Genomic DNA, 14,629 nt, shown 5'->3' on the forward strand with positions numbered 1-14,629 from the left:
ATCCTGGACCCGTAACCCCAACAAAGGAGCTTTATCCAAACCTTCTTGCCCCGATCAAGTGATCAGTATTGCATATTTTCACTTATAATGCCAAGTCATGTGAAATTTCCTTATTCAGAACTCTGTCCAACACCACCCACAAATCATAGATTAATTATACTAATAACAGAAAGAAGTCTGATTATTCTGTTTCCTCCAACAGTGCAAAAATCATAAAATCTCCACAATGCACTGGACAAGGGGTTTCCTTCAACACCACAAAATCTCCAAATGGAACAAGAGTGTAAAGTATTTCAGCCATGTTTATTTTTACAGCATTTTATTATGAAACACATAACATGAAGCATGACGTTGATGTAAATGTGGGTTAAATAATGTATCTTGTGACGAAGCAGGTACAGCTTTCTCACTCAGAGGGAGGCACACAGTCTCTCTAGGACAGCTGGGTTTCTGCTGCTCAGAAAGAGAAGCTCCTTCTTCCCCTCCTCGGTGCGGCCTGCAGGGGACAGTACACACACACACACACGAAGGTCTTATGCTGTGAACCAGCAACATAAAAATGTCTCACACACACCCACCAACGAGCTGTGCAAAACGTACATATCAACGAATCGCACATAAACTTACTGTGTGGATGCTGCAACCAGTTGCGGTCGATGTAGTACTGATAGCAGCTCTCAAACTCCTTCTCACTGTACACTGGTACTGCAATGGGCATAAAGGGGTCCAAGCTGTCAAAGCCCTCCTGACAAAGAGAGAGAGGGTAAATCAAAATGCCTGATGGGATGAAATCGAGGGTTTAAGCCTTCTTATAAGGATCATTAAGTAGCTACACGTTCATTTATTTACTTTACTTTTATTTAAAAATCAACTTAGTATGACCCAGAAAGAGTGTATCTTTGCAATAAATAAGAAGGAGATTTCCACCTCAGAAATATTCCATTTCAGCCTCTCTAATTTGATTTTCTTATAAAACTCACTCTTAAGAGGCAGACAAAATCAGTAGCTAAAAGCCAGTGTAATTGTCAGAAACACAGGCAAAACTTCATTTATTTTTAGTCCACAGTAATAACTCCACTGCACAGCTGTGTCCCAAACTGCACACCAGCATACTAAGCATATGATGGAGTATGCACAGAAATTATGAGCAGTCATCAAACACATTCATGAGTTTATGGATAGAGCAATATCCTTCAAAGTACCCAGATGTCATACTACAAACACTGAAAAAGCATGTATAAGCTGCACGCCATCCAGGAAGTGTGAAACACTTACTACTCCAGAATTCATTACCAAATTCAAGGGAGGAGCATAATTGTGAAGTTCAGAATGGGGAAACAACCTTGAGTATTTATGAAATAGCATATTTGTTTTCTGTGTGTTTTAGGCGTGAAGCTAACATGAGTCATTTGACCCATTGTCATGCGAGTCAATTCAGCAGTAGTTGTGTTTATGAGAACAAAACACCAACATATGTAGCTTGCTAGGTAGCCTGGCTAATGTAAATAAGGTCAAAGTTTGTGAACACAGAAATATAAAGCAGTCGTGTGTAAACAATTGATGCATACTGCATACTTGCAATCCTCTGCATACATACTGAAATAGTCATTACAGAGTTTGCACTACACGTCATGCCACTGTGTGATTTGGGACACAACCCATGTTGAACGTTTTCAGAGAATTGCATCTGACCTCTCCCAGAAGCTCCTGGGGCAGGTAGGATAAGCGGGGCTTGAAAAGGGAACCTGTCCTGGATAGTGTGGCAATAATGGCCCCCCCACTCTGTGAGAGAAAGTGTGGACACCCAAGGACAAACAAGGGGAAGGAGAGACAGGATTAGTCAACTTTTGAAATGTCTATATTTCAAGTAAAAGCTAACAAAGCAAACGGCTCAAATCATACATCAAATATAAACAGAAATCTGGAAATTTTCACACAATATTTGACAGGAATATTTTAAATAACAAATGGATCCACAACGCAGTGTTTCTTAATTCATGGTCTTTCATTGTTTTTTTATGTTTCATTAAGTATTTAGGAAGTACTAGGAAGTGCATTCAGACAGAAACATGCCGATTCTCACCCAGTCATTCTTGAGCATCTTCCGCAGGTTATGGATGAGAGTCAGCTCCTCAGGGGAAACCTGTGAGGGAGAGAGGAAAGCAGGACGGAAAGACGAAGAATCAGATGCATGGACTGATGATCGAGAGAGAATGAGAGAATGAGAGAGAGAGAGAAAGAAAGAAAGAGAGAGAAAAGGGGGGGGGGGACACAGAGGAGAGCACGTACCGGGCTTTTGTCTTCCTTCCGCAGTGAGGTCCTCCCCCAGAGCGCATTCACCCCATCCACTGCCACTGCCAGCCTGAAGCCCTCCTGGCCTTCCTCCCCTGCTCCACACTGCAGCCGCAGCTCCCTCAGCAGGGCCCCGACCACGTCACTGCTGCTCTTCACTCTGGACACACCCTGCAGAGGGGATAACAGCTCCGAATGTACCGAATGGCAAGACATCACATATGCACAGCACACTGTCTGACTTTACTGGATGCTACAGCACATTAATAACAGACAGAGAAAATGTAGTGTATAGAATTTAGGGGAGGGACAGGGGTTAAATGTCATGTGTGCCCTCCCAGCTGAATAAGACACCAATACATTGACAGTGCCAGACAAAAATGCCTGCACGCGTTTGTGAGGTAATGAGACACATAATTCCAAGAAAAAGGGGAAAAGCACTGATAAAGATAACAAAACAGAAAAAAGTACTGTGGGTTAGAGGGAAGAGGAAGAGGAGGTCCAGGGCTCACCTGCTCCACCAACTCTCCTAGTGGCCGTCCCTCCTCGGTGCTCTCTCTCTTAGTCCACGCATAGCGCCGCGTTGTCTTTATCTGGGTGATTTCACAATGACTTGTCAATCAATCAGTCAATACAAATGATGCATCACTGTGAGCGTCTGTCTCTCTGCTCCAATACCTTAGACAGGAAGTGCTCGTTAGTAATCCGGAAGTTTCGTAGCCACTGGGAGGCCTGAATTGGCTGGTCAAACCGAGAAGGGCGGGAGGAAGACGGGAGAAGCTCACTGCAGTTCTTCACCCACAGGTGCGCTAAAAGACAGGGGAGGCGGGGGCCAGACAGCAAAGTCTCATTTTGTTAACAGTGACAGAAAGGTTTCAATATGTATAGTATGCTACAACACCATCATAGAGGCATATCAGTATAGAGCTATTGTGCTTGGTTGAAATACCTCGCTTCAGGGGCACACTAGTTTATTAATAACAAATATCATTGCAGCAACAGTCATAAGGTAGTATTTACCATCTGGTATGTGTAGAACCAGCCAGCCTTGACTAAAACAGTAGTGCAGTGCATGGCACATAGACATTGTCTTCCCACTGCCTGTCTCCCCATCTACACAACCAGTCAAGGTCAAAAGAGCTCTACAACACAGCAATTAATCATAACACATAGAGACAATGTGGTAATGCACTAAACAGACACATCTGCACACACAAATGTGTCAACACAGAACACTGCCTTAGAAATATGTTTCTAAAATGTATACAAGTGCGCACCAAATATATGTGTGTATACATGCACACAATATAATATGTGCAGGGGTATTCAGTTGCTTGAACAGGTCCTTCTGTGTACAATTGTGAGGAAGCAGAGTGTGCATTTCTGAGTGAGCAGGGTTAAGTGAGAGTAAACACTAGGTATGGATGGACACAGGCCAGAGGATACAGAACAGGTAGCGCAAGGCAGGCTTTGTGTAGTTGGCTCTCTTCAGGTACGAGATAAGCTCCAGGGCTGGTTCCCGCACCATCACACTGCCCTCGTTAAACGTCTTCACCTGGAGCAGACACCAAAAGGGAGAATCAATAACCATAGACACACACACAGCACTGTCTCTGTCTCTGGTGCCCAGAGTGAAGAGCCTGCTTCCCCTCTCATAGCTACCTGCATCTGGAATCGAGGGGGCAGTCCATGGGGGAAGAGGGATCGTAGAACTTTGGGAGGCAGGGTGTAGTGCTGACCCACATGGTGCTCCGTGTGACTGGCCTGAAGGGAGGAAGAGGAAGTCATGTGATGAAGTAGAAAAGTTGAGAGAGTAAATGGAGAGAGGAAGACACAGAGAGTCAGTGCAGTTGAGCGACTTAAATATTGTCAGACAAGTATCCTCTCTGTTAGCAGATGGGTCTTGTAAGAGTGACAGGCAATAAGAAACATCTGCCTGGCGGTACTCACTGGATCCCCCTCTGTGGTTCTGGAGATTGCATGTTCACTTCTGGCTGGGATTTCAGATTCAACCAGCACCCCCAGCTGCTGTCCACACACGGTGCCATGAAAGGAGCGTGCCTGGGTCACCTGTCGATTTCATTGTTCATTTGCACGAGAAGGTTACAGAAATTCAAATGTCCAGCTTAGTTCGTAAGCAAATCTGTTATCTCTTTAGCACACACTAACATCTGTGTAGAAACAATATGATGACCTCTGCTGGAGACACTACTGACACACTACCATCCAAGAGCAAAAGTGTTTGCATCTTCAATTTGATGAGAAAGTTGTGGTACTTTGTGAAATGCCACAAAGCCCAGTACATTTTACACTATCCCACTGATGTCACAGGAATATGTAGCTCAGGCTGGCTCAAGGAAGCAGACGTAACACACCACTGGCAAGAGAGTCGGCTATGGTCATTATAGGTCCCACTGCACTTGCTGTTAAAGAGTAACAATACTAGCCCGAGTGTGCTACCTAGATTTCAAACAGGCAACCCCTTCCCTCTTCATTTATGATGTTAGCACGGGTAAATAAAAACAAATAATGGTGAGGGTAACTTGAAAACTTACTGTCTGTCGGAGTCTCATAGACAGCCTGTGTAGAGCCATGATGTGGAATACGCTGGACTATTGAACGACAGCATTAACAGGTAGCAGTTAAAATAAAAGCTAATTGAAAGATATAGTAGTAAATCAAAATGTTGAGTACACAATAACATCGGGATTCAATAACTTGTTAGGTAGATTTATTCATCACCGTGAAATTCAAAGCTATCATCCAAACAGTACAACGCACTCAATTGCTATCGCCAGATAGCTATTACCGTTTGTTATTTGACTGAGGCCAAGACATCACACACACTACTACATAATGACAGCGGTACAAAACCAAAACCTAGCTAACTAGCACGCAATCTGCAATACATTTATTACCTTGTATAGTTAACTAGCTAGCTAATCATATTTCGCTTGCGTCCTTGATCAATTTGACATTCCACAGCACACGAGAATGTGGAGCAAGCTAATCGGCTAGCAGTACATCAATACATACCAAGAACCGGGCAGTTAATGATAACGACGTGTAGAAAATGCGTACTTGTAACCTTCAGCTTTATTCTTGTCCAAACGTGTCATTCGTGAATGTAACAGCAAAAACACTAACTGATATGACCCGTTTTGTCCGGTCGTTCTGTCACCGCATTACCAGTGTGGACGCCGCCATACTCGTTTGGGGCAATATGACGAAGGCATAGGAAGTAAACTCCGCAGCTGCGTGTTGTCAGTGCAACCCACCCCCGTAGCTAGTATCAGTGTATCCCATGGGGAAAATGTGACCAATGTGATCGGTGGATACAACCTGAGCTCGCGTAAGAGGCTGAGGAACCGCGCGAGGATTCGCCTTTTAATTGGTCCTAATACTTGAATCTTTGCAGACTGATTAGTTCCCACCGTGAACCGTGACTTTCAATTATCAATACATTTAAGACACTATGCTAAACTACGAAATTAGTTTGTGTATGTTTAGAACAGTTTGCTCTTTATAATTGTGGATTAAATTGTATATTGCTGCATTGTGCCCGACCAACTTGTCCACTATGTTGACCAATGCCACGAGATGCCCCGTTTAAGAACTTTCATTATTATTTTGTAATGTATATTGATATTGAAGGCTGTTTTCCTGATTAAGAACATTGACATATAACATCTCTGCGTATTTCTTTTTATATCAGTCTTTATTTTGCTTAAACTGATCGCAGCAAAGTATGCTTCGTTGCTTTCTCGGGTATTGTTTAATCGTTGATAAACAGTGGTAGCAAGTCAAGATCCTTCTGCACAACGTGGTGCCAAGTCACATGCAGTCACATGTAGCAGTCCGAAAATAATTTGAAAATTGTTATTATTTTTTTCTTCTCTAACGTCTACTTAGCTCATGGTGGTCCATCTGTCCCTGGAAAATAAACACCTGTCCAAGATCATCTAGCAGAGCTCAAACACCTGTCCAAGATAATCTAGCAGAGCGCAAGACAATCAAATGATTTATCCACTTGCTGTTTTGATTGAGCCCCCAGCCCCAAATTCTTTGTTCAGTAAAACTTGACTTAACATTCGCGCTGCGTGATAAATGGAGTGTTTGTTGTGGAAGATACTACATCTTGGGGTTCAGTTTTGTTGTTATTTACATTATATATCAAACATGTTTAGCGTGTTGACATTGGTTGGTTTTTTTTTTTCCATGTGGTTTATTAAAGACATGCGTTTCAGAATATGAACAGCAATAGACATTGATGACCGTGCACTGCTATAGGGTGAGATATCGATTAAATATAAAACATACAACAGTACACACATACAATATTAAAAAAAAAAAAAAGTAGAAAGAAAGGTTTTAGGAATGTCTCCTGTGATGGCCTGCCCCCTCTGGTTAATACACCAGTAAAAATGATTGAACATACCAAAAACAATCCCCTTTATGTACGTAGTAGTAACCCAAGATTTACTAACTTTGTTGTGTAAGAACAAACTTCGCATCCAAATATTTATCGTGACGAATTTCTTTCAAAGGGTATGCTGAAACCCTTCTATATAAGGAACAACTGAGTTCTCCTTGTCCAACCATAATTTTAAAAACGGTTATACCTGCTATGCCTGATATCAAAGGCTGATACACTGAAGTCGGTAAGACAGTGATTAAGACGTTCTTAGCATTACGCAACACTATGGGCTACACATAATGATGAAAATCGGTTGACACTGTTCCCCTCAAGATTTGCTTCAAGCATTGAAAAATAAATATGAAAAACATAACACTGAGCAATTTGCCACGGTTTGTTTTCATCTGCCTCCTTTCTTAAACAAATTCGACAATGTGAAAGGGCAAAATAATTTGATCTTGTTAGAATCTGCTTAACACTCATTCATGAACAAACTCTCGGACAGAAATTCCATAAGCATCTAAAACGGAACAAAAGAACAACAACAACAAATCATTATATTCTAACTATACCTACACTAATCTATGCTAAATTTGGGTTGCTGCACAGCGTGCCTCGTACTAAGACTTTGACATCTCACGATAACGAGACTACCTCAGGATCGGGGAAGGATATGGTGCTCTCAGAACAAATTCAATAAAAAGGGTACAACTTTAAAAGGCAAACCATGAAATATGCAGAGACGTACAAAGAGCTGAGACACGCGGTTAAATTACCATGTGGTTTATTGAACACGTTTTGAAACTATTTTGTAACTATGAATTTCCCGGCATCATCACGAAGGAGACCAATGAAAACGGAGAGCTCTTGGGGTAAGAACCAATGAAAATACGAATCTTACGCGGTTTTTAGTTCTAATGTAAGGACCAGAATCACTGCTCCCTGCGGACCCTTATTATTATTTTTTTACAGTGAAGTAAACACGATTTCAGTCGGAAACGAAAACCCGCGTACTTAATTGAAGGCAGGCCAGCTAAATCAGTTTATCCGCAATTACTTTCATTAACTTCACACATTTGGCAGGTTTGTCCCCCAGCTGCATGTAGAAAGTAACAACATATAGTTACTGAGTAACAGAGTGCTACTTGCACGTGATGCGGGGAGAATGTAAAATATTTTAAATAAGTTAGTGTAAAAAGTCAAGAACGAACGAGAAAGACCTATACTGTATCTCCCCCTCTCCCTCCCTCCCTCGCCTCTCCTCCTCCCCCCTCTCTCCCTCCCTCCGTGTTTCTGTGAGAATGCCCGTGTTTTACTGACAGAATTGATACGGGCTCAACTGACATGGAGGCCCGGTTTTGTGAATGAGGCCCAGTCCGACCCGACTCAGCTCGGCTCGGCCCTGATAACGAAAGGCCGGAGAGGGTGTTCCGCGGCGGGGGAGACACAAGGACAACGACCGCTGCGAGAAAAAAGGAGAGGGAGACAGAGAAAGCAAGGAGAGATCCATTTCGGAACTCAGTTGATTCAACGACGTCGCCGCCATTTTGTTGACACTTCGTGTTTTTAATATTGTTATATTTTTATTATTATTATTACAATTTTAAATTATCGTCAAGAAAATCTTAATCTTTTTACTCTTGTTCAGTTATATTATAGATAATAATATATTTTATGTGACTGAACTGTCTGTGAGCTGTACCCACACTAGCTAGCTAGCTTGATATATTCACACATAAATATATTGTAGCTAGCTAGCTAGCTCTAGACAGCTAGCTGTAGCAGCTAGCTATTAAATAACAAAATGCATTAGCTAGCACGTCTCCGCTAGCTAGCCAGCTAGCTAGCTGGCTAATAGACGAAACGACATAGACTGACACACAGGCTCACATAGCTAGCTACGTAGCTAACTAACCCAGCGTGAGAAATTGATACAACGTGCCTAGCTAGCTGCGAATGATGCAAAATAAACATTATCGATACAGCTAGCTACTGTACCTCATCACACACTGAATGAATTGTACTTCGCTGTAGCTAACGTTAGCTATCAAATGAGAGGGACAGGAGCGCTCACCACGATTATTGTATCTGCGCCTTAAAACAATTATAACGACTTGCTCTTTCTGTTTTTATAATTTTTAGGACGATTGAACCACCATTGCTATGCCTCTCGTGATCTAATAACTTGCTATTTCATGGGAAATGCCTTGTTAGTATTTTTTTTTCTGTTTGTACGACGATTTTGGGACTGTATGCGTGGCCGAACCCTTCAGCCCGAGGTCTAACGGTGGTCGTACTCTGTGTCAAGGTTGTGGGGGGGTAGGTTGCTAGTTGTATTTATGGATTTGTTCGCCATCCTTATTAGTATTATTAGCAAGCTGTCTTACTGTCAACATCAATACTTATAACTTGGTACAGGTCATTCTTTCCCCCACGTTTTTACTATTTGGCAACATCGGAGTTCCTTTGCTTTATCACGTTGAGACTGTTTTGAATATTTTGCCATTTTGAAAACGAAAAAAACGACGAGGATCAAAATAAAGCATTGACCATGTTGATACGCAAGGAGAGTGGATTTCAATCCGAATGATGTGAATACCGTTTTTGGACTTGCACCGTGGTGAGTAGCCACCTATATGCTAATTTTCTAACCTTATACCATTATTGTTATTATTATTATTTATCTTATTGTGATCGATTTCGTTAACTCGATAATAATGCCAGATTGTTATGCCCTCTGTATAGTTGGTTATAATTGATTTTGGGGTCATTTTGATGCACACAGAAGTCTTTTTCATGAACCTTGCAAGCCCGTATTCCCTCCAAAAGAAATCTAGTTTACAGTTATATGAAGCTGGAATGAAACTAGAAACCGTGACTGTTTTGATATTTACGTTTTCATATTTTTAGCCTTGGTTCTGTCGGGTGTCTTTCTTTGAGAGATCTGCCGTTTAACTTTAGAGGATACTGCATTTGTATTGTTATTTGAGCTGTTGCCGCCGGGTTTCTTCCATAAATTGATATGGATAAGGTGTCAAACGCTATAATTTCTGTAGTTGTAGTAAAACAACGGCACAATTTAGAGCAATGACAGTGACGATGTCTGCTGAGTAGCTAGTTACTGTTGATTTTTTTTGACTTACCCACCGACTGCATTACAACATTTTACATCGACTGAAATCCACTGTTAGCCAAAATAATCTGTCAAGTGGCAGTGGCCGAGTTTGAAGCAATTAACCCATTAAAACTGGAATAAAGTCAATGCATTTAAGATTTAAGTTGTAAACGTTGTGTAGTACAGCAGATGCTCGCAAGCCCAAAATTGGGCTGTAGCTGGGTGGAGCATTTGTGAAAGCTGTACACAAGTACTATACGACCACGCTTTTTGATCATACAACTGCGCCAGAGGCTAGAGTCTGTGGTACAATTTACATGATACATCTTTTTAGCTTCACCATATGGGGCAGCTCGTTTCAGCACATGCCCCGTGCTGGCCCCGTGAATGGCTTTCCATGTCGTTTTAAATTTTGAAACGGACACGTGATAAAACATGTAGATAACACCAATATAACAAGATGTACCTCAAATAACCTTACTCCGGCGTGCTTCGCCACATGCGCATCTAAACGTTTTGTCGGAACGGGTGGCTAACAGCCTTCCGCGTCTTTGAATTACGCCAGCAATTTAACTGTTGTGAAGATGGTTGTTTTGGATGTGCTGTCAGGGGTAGCCGTCAATAGCAATACTCACGATAACACTTGCAACAAGCAATTAGGACGTACAACTCTGATAATGGCTAATAATGATGATGATGAAAACCATGCTAATGATAGTTTAAACAGGGATGCCAGCAGTAACACTTCGGTAGGAGCTGCAGAATTGTCATGATGAAGGCTCCAGTAATAGTATTTGCATAATGACGTTGTCAATTACATTTTTAAACAATAGTAACTGTGGCATCCTCAGCGAGAGTAGAATGACGAGAGTGGCACGGGGATGTCTACAAGCGGCTCTGCTGTGCTAAAATTGCTAGTGATTAAGCCAAGTTTGGTTGCATTCGGTCTTAAGCAGTTGTGAGGGCTTAGTGGCGTAGGTGAATTTAGCCGTATGTGTGCAACAGTGGAGGGTTGGGGGGGGTTGGGGTGGGGGGGGGTACTACGCTACTTGTTTACGGTTTCCTCACTGACTGCACAGGATTCTTGTTCTCTCTCACATCTGTCACTCGCGCTGTTCCCTGTCGCTCTCTTTCCCTGCTTTAGTTGCCTGGCTTCTCAAGCCAGTATGTTTTCTTCGTAATCCTGGCGTTTTGTCGTTCAGTTCATTATCACTATTTCTATAGAACTTTAGGCATTTCTGTCTACAAGTTGTTGTATATATTTTCTGTACAGTGTGTGGGTTGTATATCGCTTATTGTCCCTGCGTCTGTGGCGTGGTATTACAGTTTTCTCACTCTTGAAATTTGAGTCAGTTGACTGAAGTAGTCCAAGTTGAGGTGTTCATCTGTCTCTTATAAAGTACAGTCCGTTACTAAATTTTGTAAATTAGTCCAGGTCTCGTCTCTGTTGGTTATTGTGTCCTGGACTGTCTGTTTCAGTCTGTCAAGCCACTGATGGTCTGCCAGCATGTCTTTTTATCTGTCGGTTTGTATGTCAATAAACAAGTCAGGCAGTCTGCTAGTGTAAAGACAGCTAGTGTAAAGGCCGTTGACAGATTGTTCAGTTAAGTACAGAGAGTATTTCTTTTTCAGCTATATTGTCAGTCAGCCAGGTGTTTGGCTACCTCATACTCTCATTCAGGCATTCTACAGCTGTTTATAGGGCACAACTCAGCATGTTATTTACATTTTTTTTAACCAGTAACAGCATTATGCTGCGAATTTATCTGTCACATCCTTGGAACATCACTGCATTTGCGAGGGAAAGAACCTGTTTACCTGATACAGCTAAGCAGAGCACAACTGGATCAAACTGCTGTCTCAACAGAAAGAGTGAGAGCCAGAGAGAAGGTGATGGCTCAGAGAAGGATGCTGGGAAGGCAAGCAACAGAGACTTTGCCTTCATTGAAAAGGAAAGGACTTTCAAAAAGTAATCTCGAATCTCTGGAAAAGACAGTGAAAATTTGTTGGGAAATGAGTATGAGACAAAGAGTATGAGAAGTGTCTCAGGAGGGAAAGAAAGAATGAAAGACAGAGAGGGTGTGTTTTGTTAGAGGGAGAGTGAGTGAGTGTGAGAGAAGAGAGGGTGTTTATCTTGGCAATGCTGTGTGGTGGTCAGCAGAGAGAGAAAGTGAGAGAAAGAGAGAGAGAAAGAAGTGTGAGAGAGTTATGCAAAACATTACTGTTGTGAGTGAATGTTATTGTTGGGTTGTGTTACAATTGTAATTTCATGTTAATGTCAATTCACCGTTGGGCCCATGAAAAGCTCATTTGACTTTTTTTTAGGAATTTAAGAGTAGCTGCTTCACTTTCCTATAGGCTTAAGTTTGTTTCTTGTGATTTGGATTGCCACTGTGCCACTACAGAGTGAAGGAAGAAGGAGAGAGGGAGGGAAATGTGGCTTGCATAAGCTGGAAAACAGTAGGAAAGGAAGAAAGAAAAAAGATCACCAGAAGACCAGAGTTCTGAAGGAATACAATAAGGAGAGGAGGGGAAGGAAAAATGGAGCGTGGGGGGGGGGGGGGGGGGGGGGGGGGGGGGATTGATGGAGTGAGGGAGCAAGAGAGTGAAAGACAGTCAGAGGGAGGTGGGCCCAGAGTATGGTATGTGTGAGGGAGGGGAGGGAGAGCAAGAGGGAGTGAGTAATTGTAGTAAACATAGAAAGTAGGCGTGGGGCATGGGGAAAAGGTCCCAAATCTTCATTCAGCTTCTGCACTGCTCTTAATATAACAGGCTATGCTGCTATATACAGCACTTTCCTCCTTAGCAGCAGTCCACAAACCCTCAGTATGAGTTGAGCTCATTCTACTTACCTTCTCTATAGGCAGGGAAATACTGCTGGATGTTATATAGCCCCTGAGGACAAGATACTGAGGTCATTGTTCTGAATTATATCCAAATGACTTCACTGCGTAGAAAGCACCTGCTGAGATGACCCACTTGAAATTATTCAGCACTCTTTAGAAGCAGATGATGTGTTTTATTGGATGTCTCTCAGGAACAGGATTAAGGACCGCATTGGACTGCATACTTACCAGTTACTATGTTAAAGTATTAACGTCATATGTCTTTTGTTTCTAGTTTGTTGTGCTACACTGGTTACAGTAGCATAACAACAGTTAGTGCAGACCACACAACACTGTCAGTACACTGCTTGTTGTATTTGAGTACTGACGATTGTGTGTGTCAGTTATTTTTTGGAATGGACATAACTACATTGTCCTTACCAACAGGTGTGTTGCATTATCACTGTTTATACTACAACAGTAGTCACTGTACTCCACATTTATGCCAGTGTTTGGGTGAAATGCACAATTATGGTCTTTCTTCTGTTATTTTATCGGTGGTTATCTACTTATTGATGTGAGTGTTGTTGCTGATTACTTTTCTGTAATCAGAATGACAAATCTAACTTTGTTCCTGTATTTCTGTTCCCTTCCATCTTTTTCTCTCCTACTTCATCACAGAGAGAGAGGACTGGTTTGTTGCAAGAGGATAAAACGACAGCCAATCAACCAGGATTGCTTTTCTGACCACCCCAGTCCCCTTCCCCTTCTCCCTTCTCCCCTTATCCCTCGCCCTCCATCTTTCCCTACAAACTGTACTGGGCGACAATACCATTCCCTTCTGTCCCACATACTCCCCCCCCCAAATCTCTGATGGATCAGAGAACTCAGGGGGGGCCACCAACACCACCCCCCCTCCCCCCCGTAGCTCCTCCAGGGGAGTCGGAGAAGGAGGGAGGGGGTGGGAAGAATGAGGAGGAGAAGAGAGAGAAGGAGAGAGAAGGCGCCACACCAGATGCTTCAGCTGGAGGGGGCAGCGCTAGCAGTGAACAGCAGCAGCAGTTTTCAGTCAAAGAGACTACCTTCTCGGAGGGCAATGTCAAACTCAAGATCGGTCTACAGGCAAAGCGAATGAAGAAGCCACCCAAGATCCTGGAGAACTACGTCTGCCGGCCGGCCATCAGGACCTCTGTGAGACAGAGCCGCGGAGGTGGGCGGGGCAGTCGTGGAGGTGGGGCCAACAGCGGGGGCACAGGGAGTAACCACGTGCCCAGCCCCTCACATGACAGAGACAGAGAGCGGAGCCCGTCTCTGAACCCCATCACCAACCAGCCCCCGCCACCTTCCTCGTCTCTGTCAGCTGCTCCCCCAACTCCTCCTCCTCCTGCTCCACCCACCTCTGTCACAGGCAACATGTTAGGCAAAAGGGTAAGGAAAAGTTTCTCCACTATTCAGTGGATGTCCCACTTTAGTGGAGTATGATCCATCTCAGGTTTGCAGACATAAGCACTTGTGTCAGTCATGCTGCAGTTTATGCTGGAGATGCAGAATACCATTTCCTGTGCACTCAGAATTAAGAACCAAACAGAAAACATTAAACTTCTGGGTCTCTGTTGGTGGCAATTTATAGTTACCAGTGAAATTGCTTCGATTTTTCTACCTGTCTATTTTTACCTCTCTTTGTCTCTTTCTACCTATGCTCTATTCTTTCTCCTTTAATCTGTTTCTCTTTCTACCTTTGTGTCTCTCCTTTTTACATGCCACTCTCCCTGCCTTTACGTTCATGTTTCTTTGGCAGCCTCCCTTTCCCTCTCTTTCTTGCCCTCTACCTCTCGACTGTTTCTATGTCACTGTGTCCTCTCTTCCTCTCCCTTCCGCCCCACCCCCTCCCAATTTCTCTCTCACTGTCCTCTCTCTGACCCTGATAATGCTATTGAGTGGTAGCAAGGAGAAGTAGGGTTTCTCTACATGTCTGTCTCT

At 43.0% G+C, this 14,629-nt stretch overlaps 2 protein-coding genes across 2 annotated transcripts in view; one reads left to right on the forward strand and one right to left on the reverse strand.

The window, feature by feature from the left end:
• Positions 1-302: 302 nt before the first annotated feature.
• On the reverse strand, positions 303-5,500 carry dap3 (death associated protein 3). The gene is made up of 13 exons (XM_036539375.1): positions 5,329-5,500; positions 4,848-4,904; positions 4,243-4,362; positions 3,955-4,056; positions 3,739-3,847; positions 3,313-3,405; positions 2,971-3,101; positions 2,805-2,885; positions 2,290-2,463; positions 2,084-2,143; positions 1,693-1,782; positions 628-745; positions 303-496 (listed from the first exon to the last, which is right to left on the reverse strand). Exons 2-13 carry the CDS (start codon positions 4,884-4,886, stop codon positions 411-413), a joined length of 1,203 nt encoding a protein of 400 aa, XP_036395268.1. The 5' UTR covers positions 4,887-4,904; positions 5,329-5,500; the 3' UTR covers positions 303-410.
• A 2,520-nt stretch (positions 5,501-8,020) lies between these two features.
• LOC118783964 (histone-lysine N-methyltransferase ASH1L-like) overlaps positions 8,021-14,629 on the forward strand; it is a 29,157-nt gene continuing 22,548 nt past the window's right edge. The window contains exons 1-2 of the mRNA XM_036537910.1: positions 8,021-9,329; positions 13,331-14,077. Of these exons, the coding sequence (XP_036393803.1) occupies positions 13,523-14,077 (555 nt within the window). The 5' untranslated portion in view covers positions 8,021-9,329; positions 13,331-13,522. The remainder of the gene's footprint in view (positions 9,330-13,330; positions 14,078-14,629) is intronic.

This window comes from Megalops cyprinoides, chromosome 10 (genome assembly GCF_013368585.1).
Source record: "Megalops cyprinoides isolate fMegCyp1 chromosome 10, fMegCyp1.pri, whole genome shotgun sequence".
Lineage (NCBI taxonomy): Eukaryota > Metazoa > Chordata > Actinopteri > Elopiformes > Megalopidae > Megalops > Megalops cyprinoides.

Excerpts from the sequence above, each read along its gene's own strand:
- dap3 (XM_036539375.1), bottom strand. The coding sequence starts at position 4,886 with ATGGCTCTACACAGGCTGTCTATGAGACTCCGACAGACA. Across the intron at positions 2,886-2,970 it reads ACGAGCACTTCCTGTCTAAG|ATAAAGACAACGCGGCGCTA; the intron begins GTATTGGAGCAG and ends GAAATCACCCAG. Across the intron at positions 746-1,692 it reads CCCAGGAGCTTCTGGGAGAG|GAGGGCTTTGACAGCTTGGA; the intron begins GTCAGATGCAAT and ends TCTCTTTGTCAG.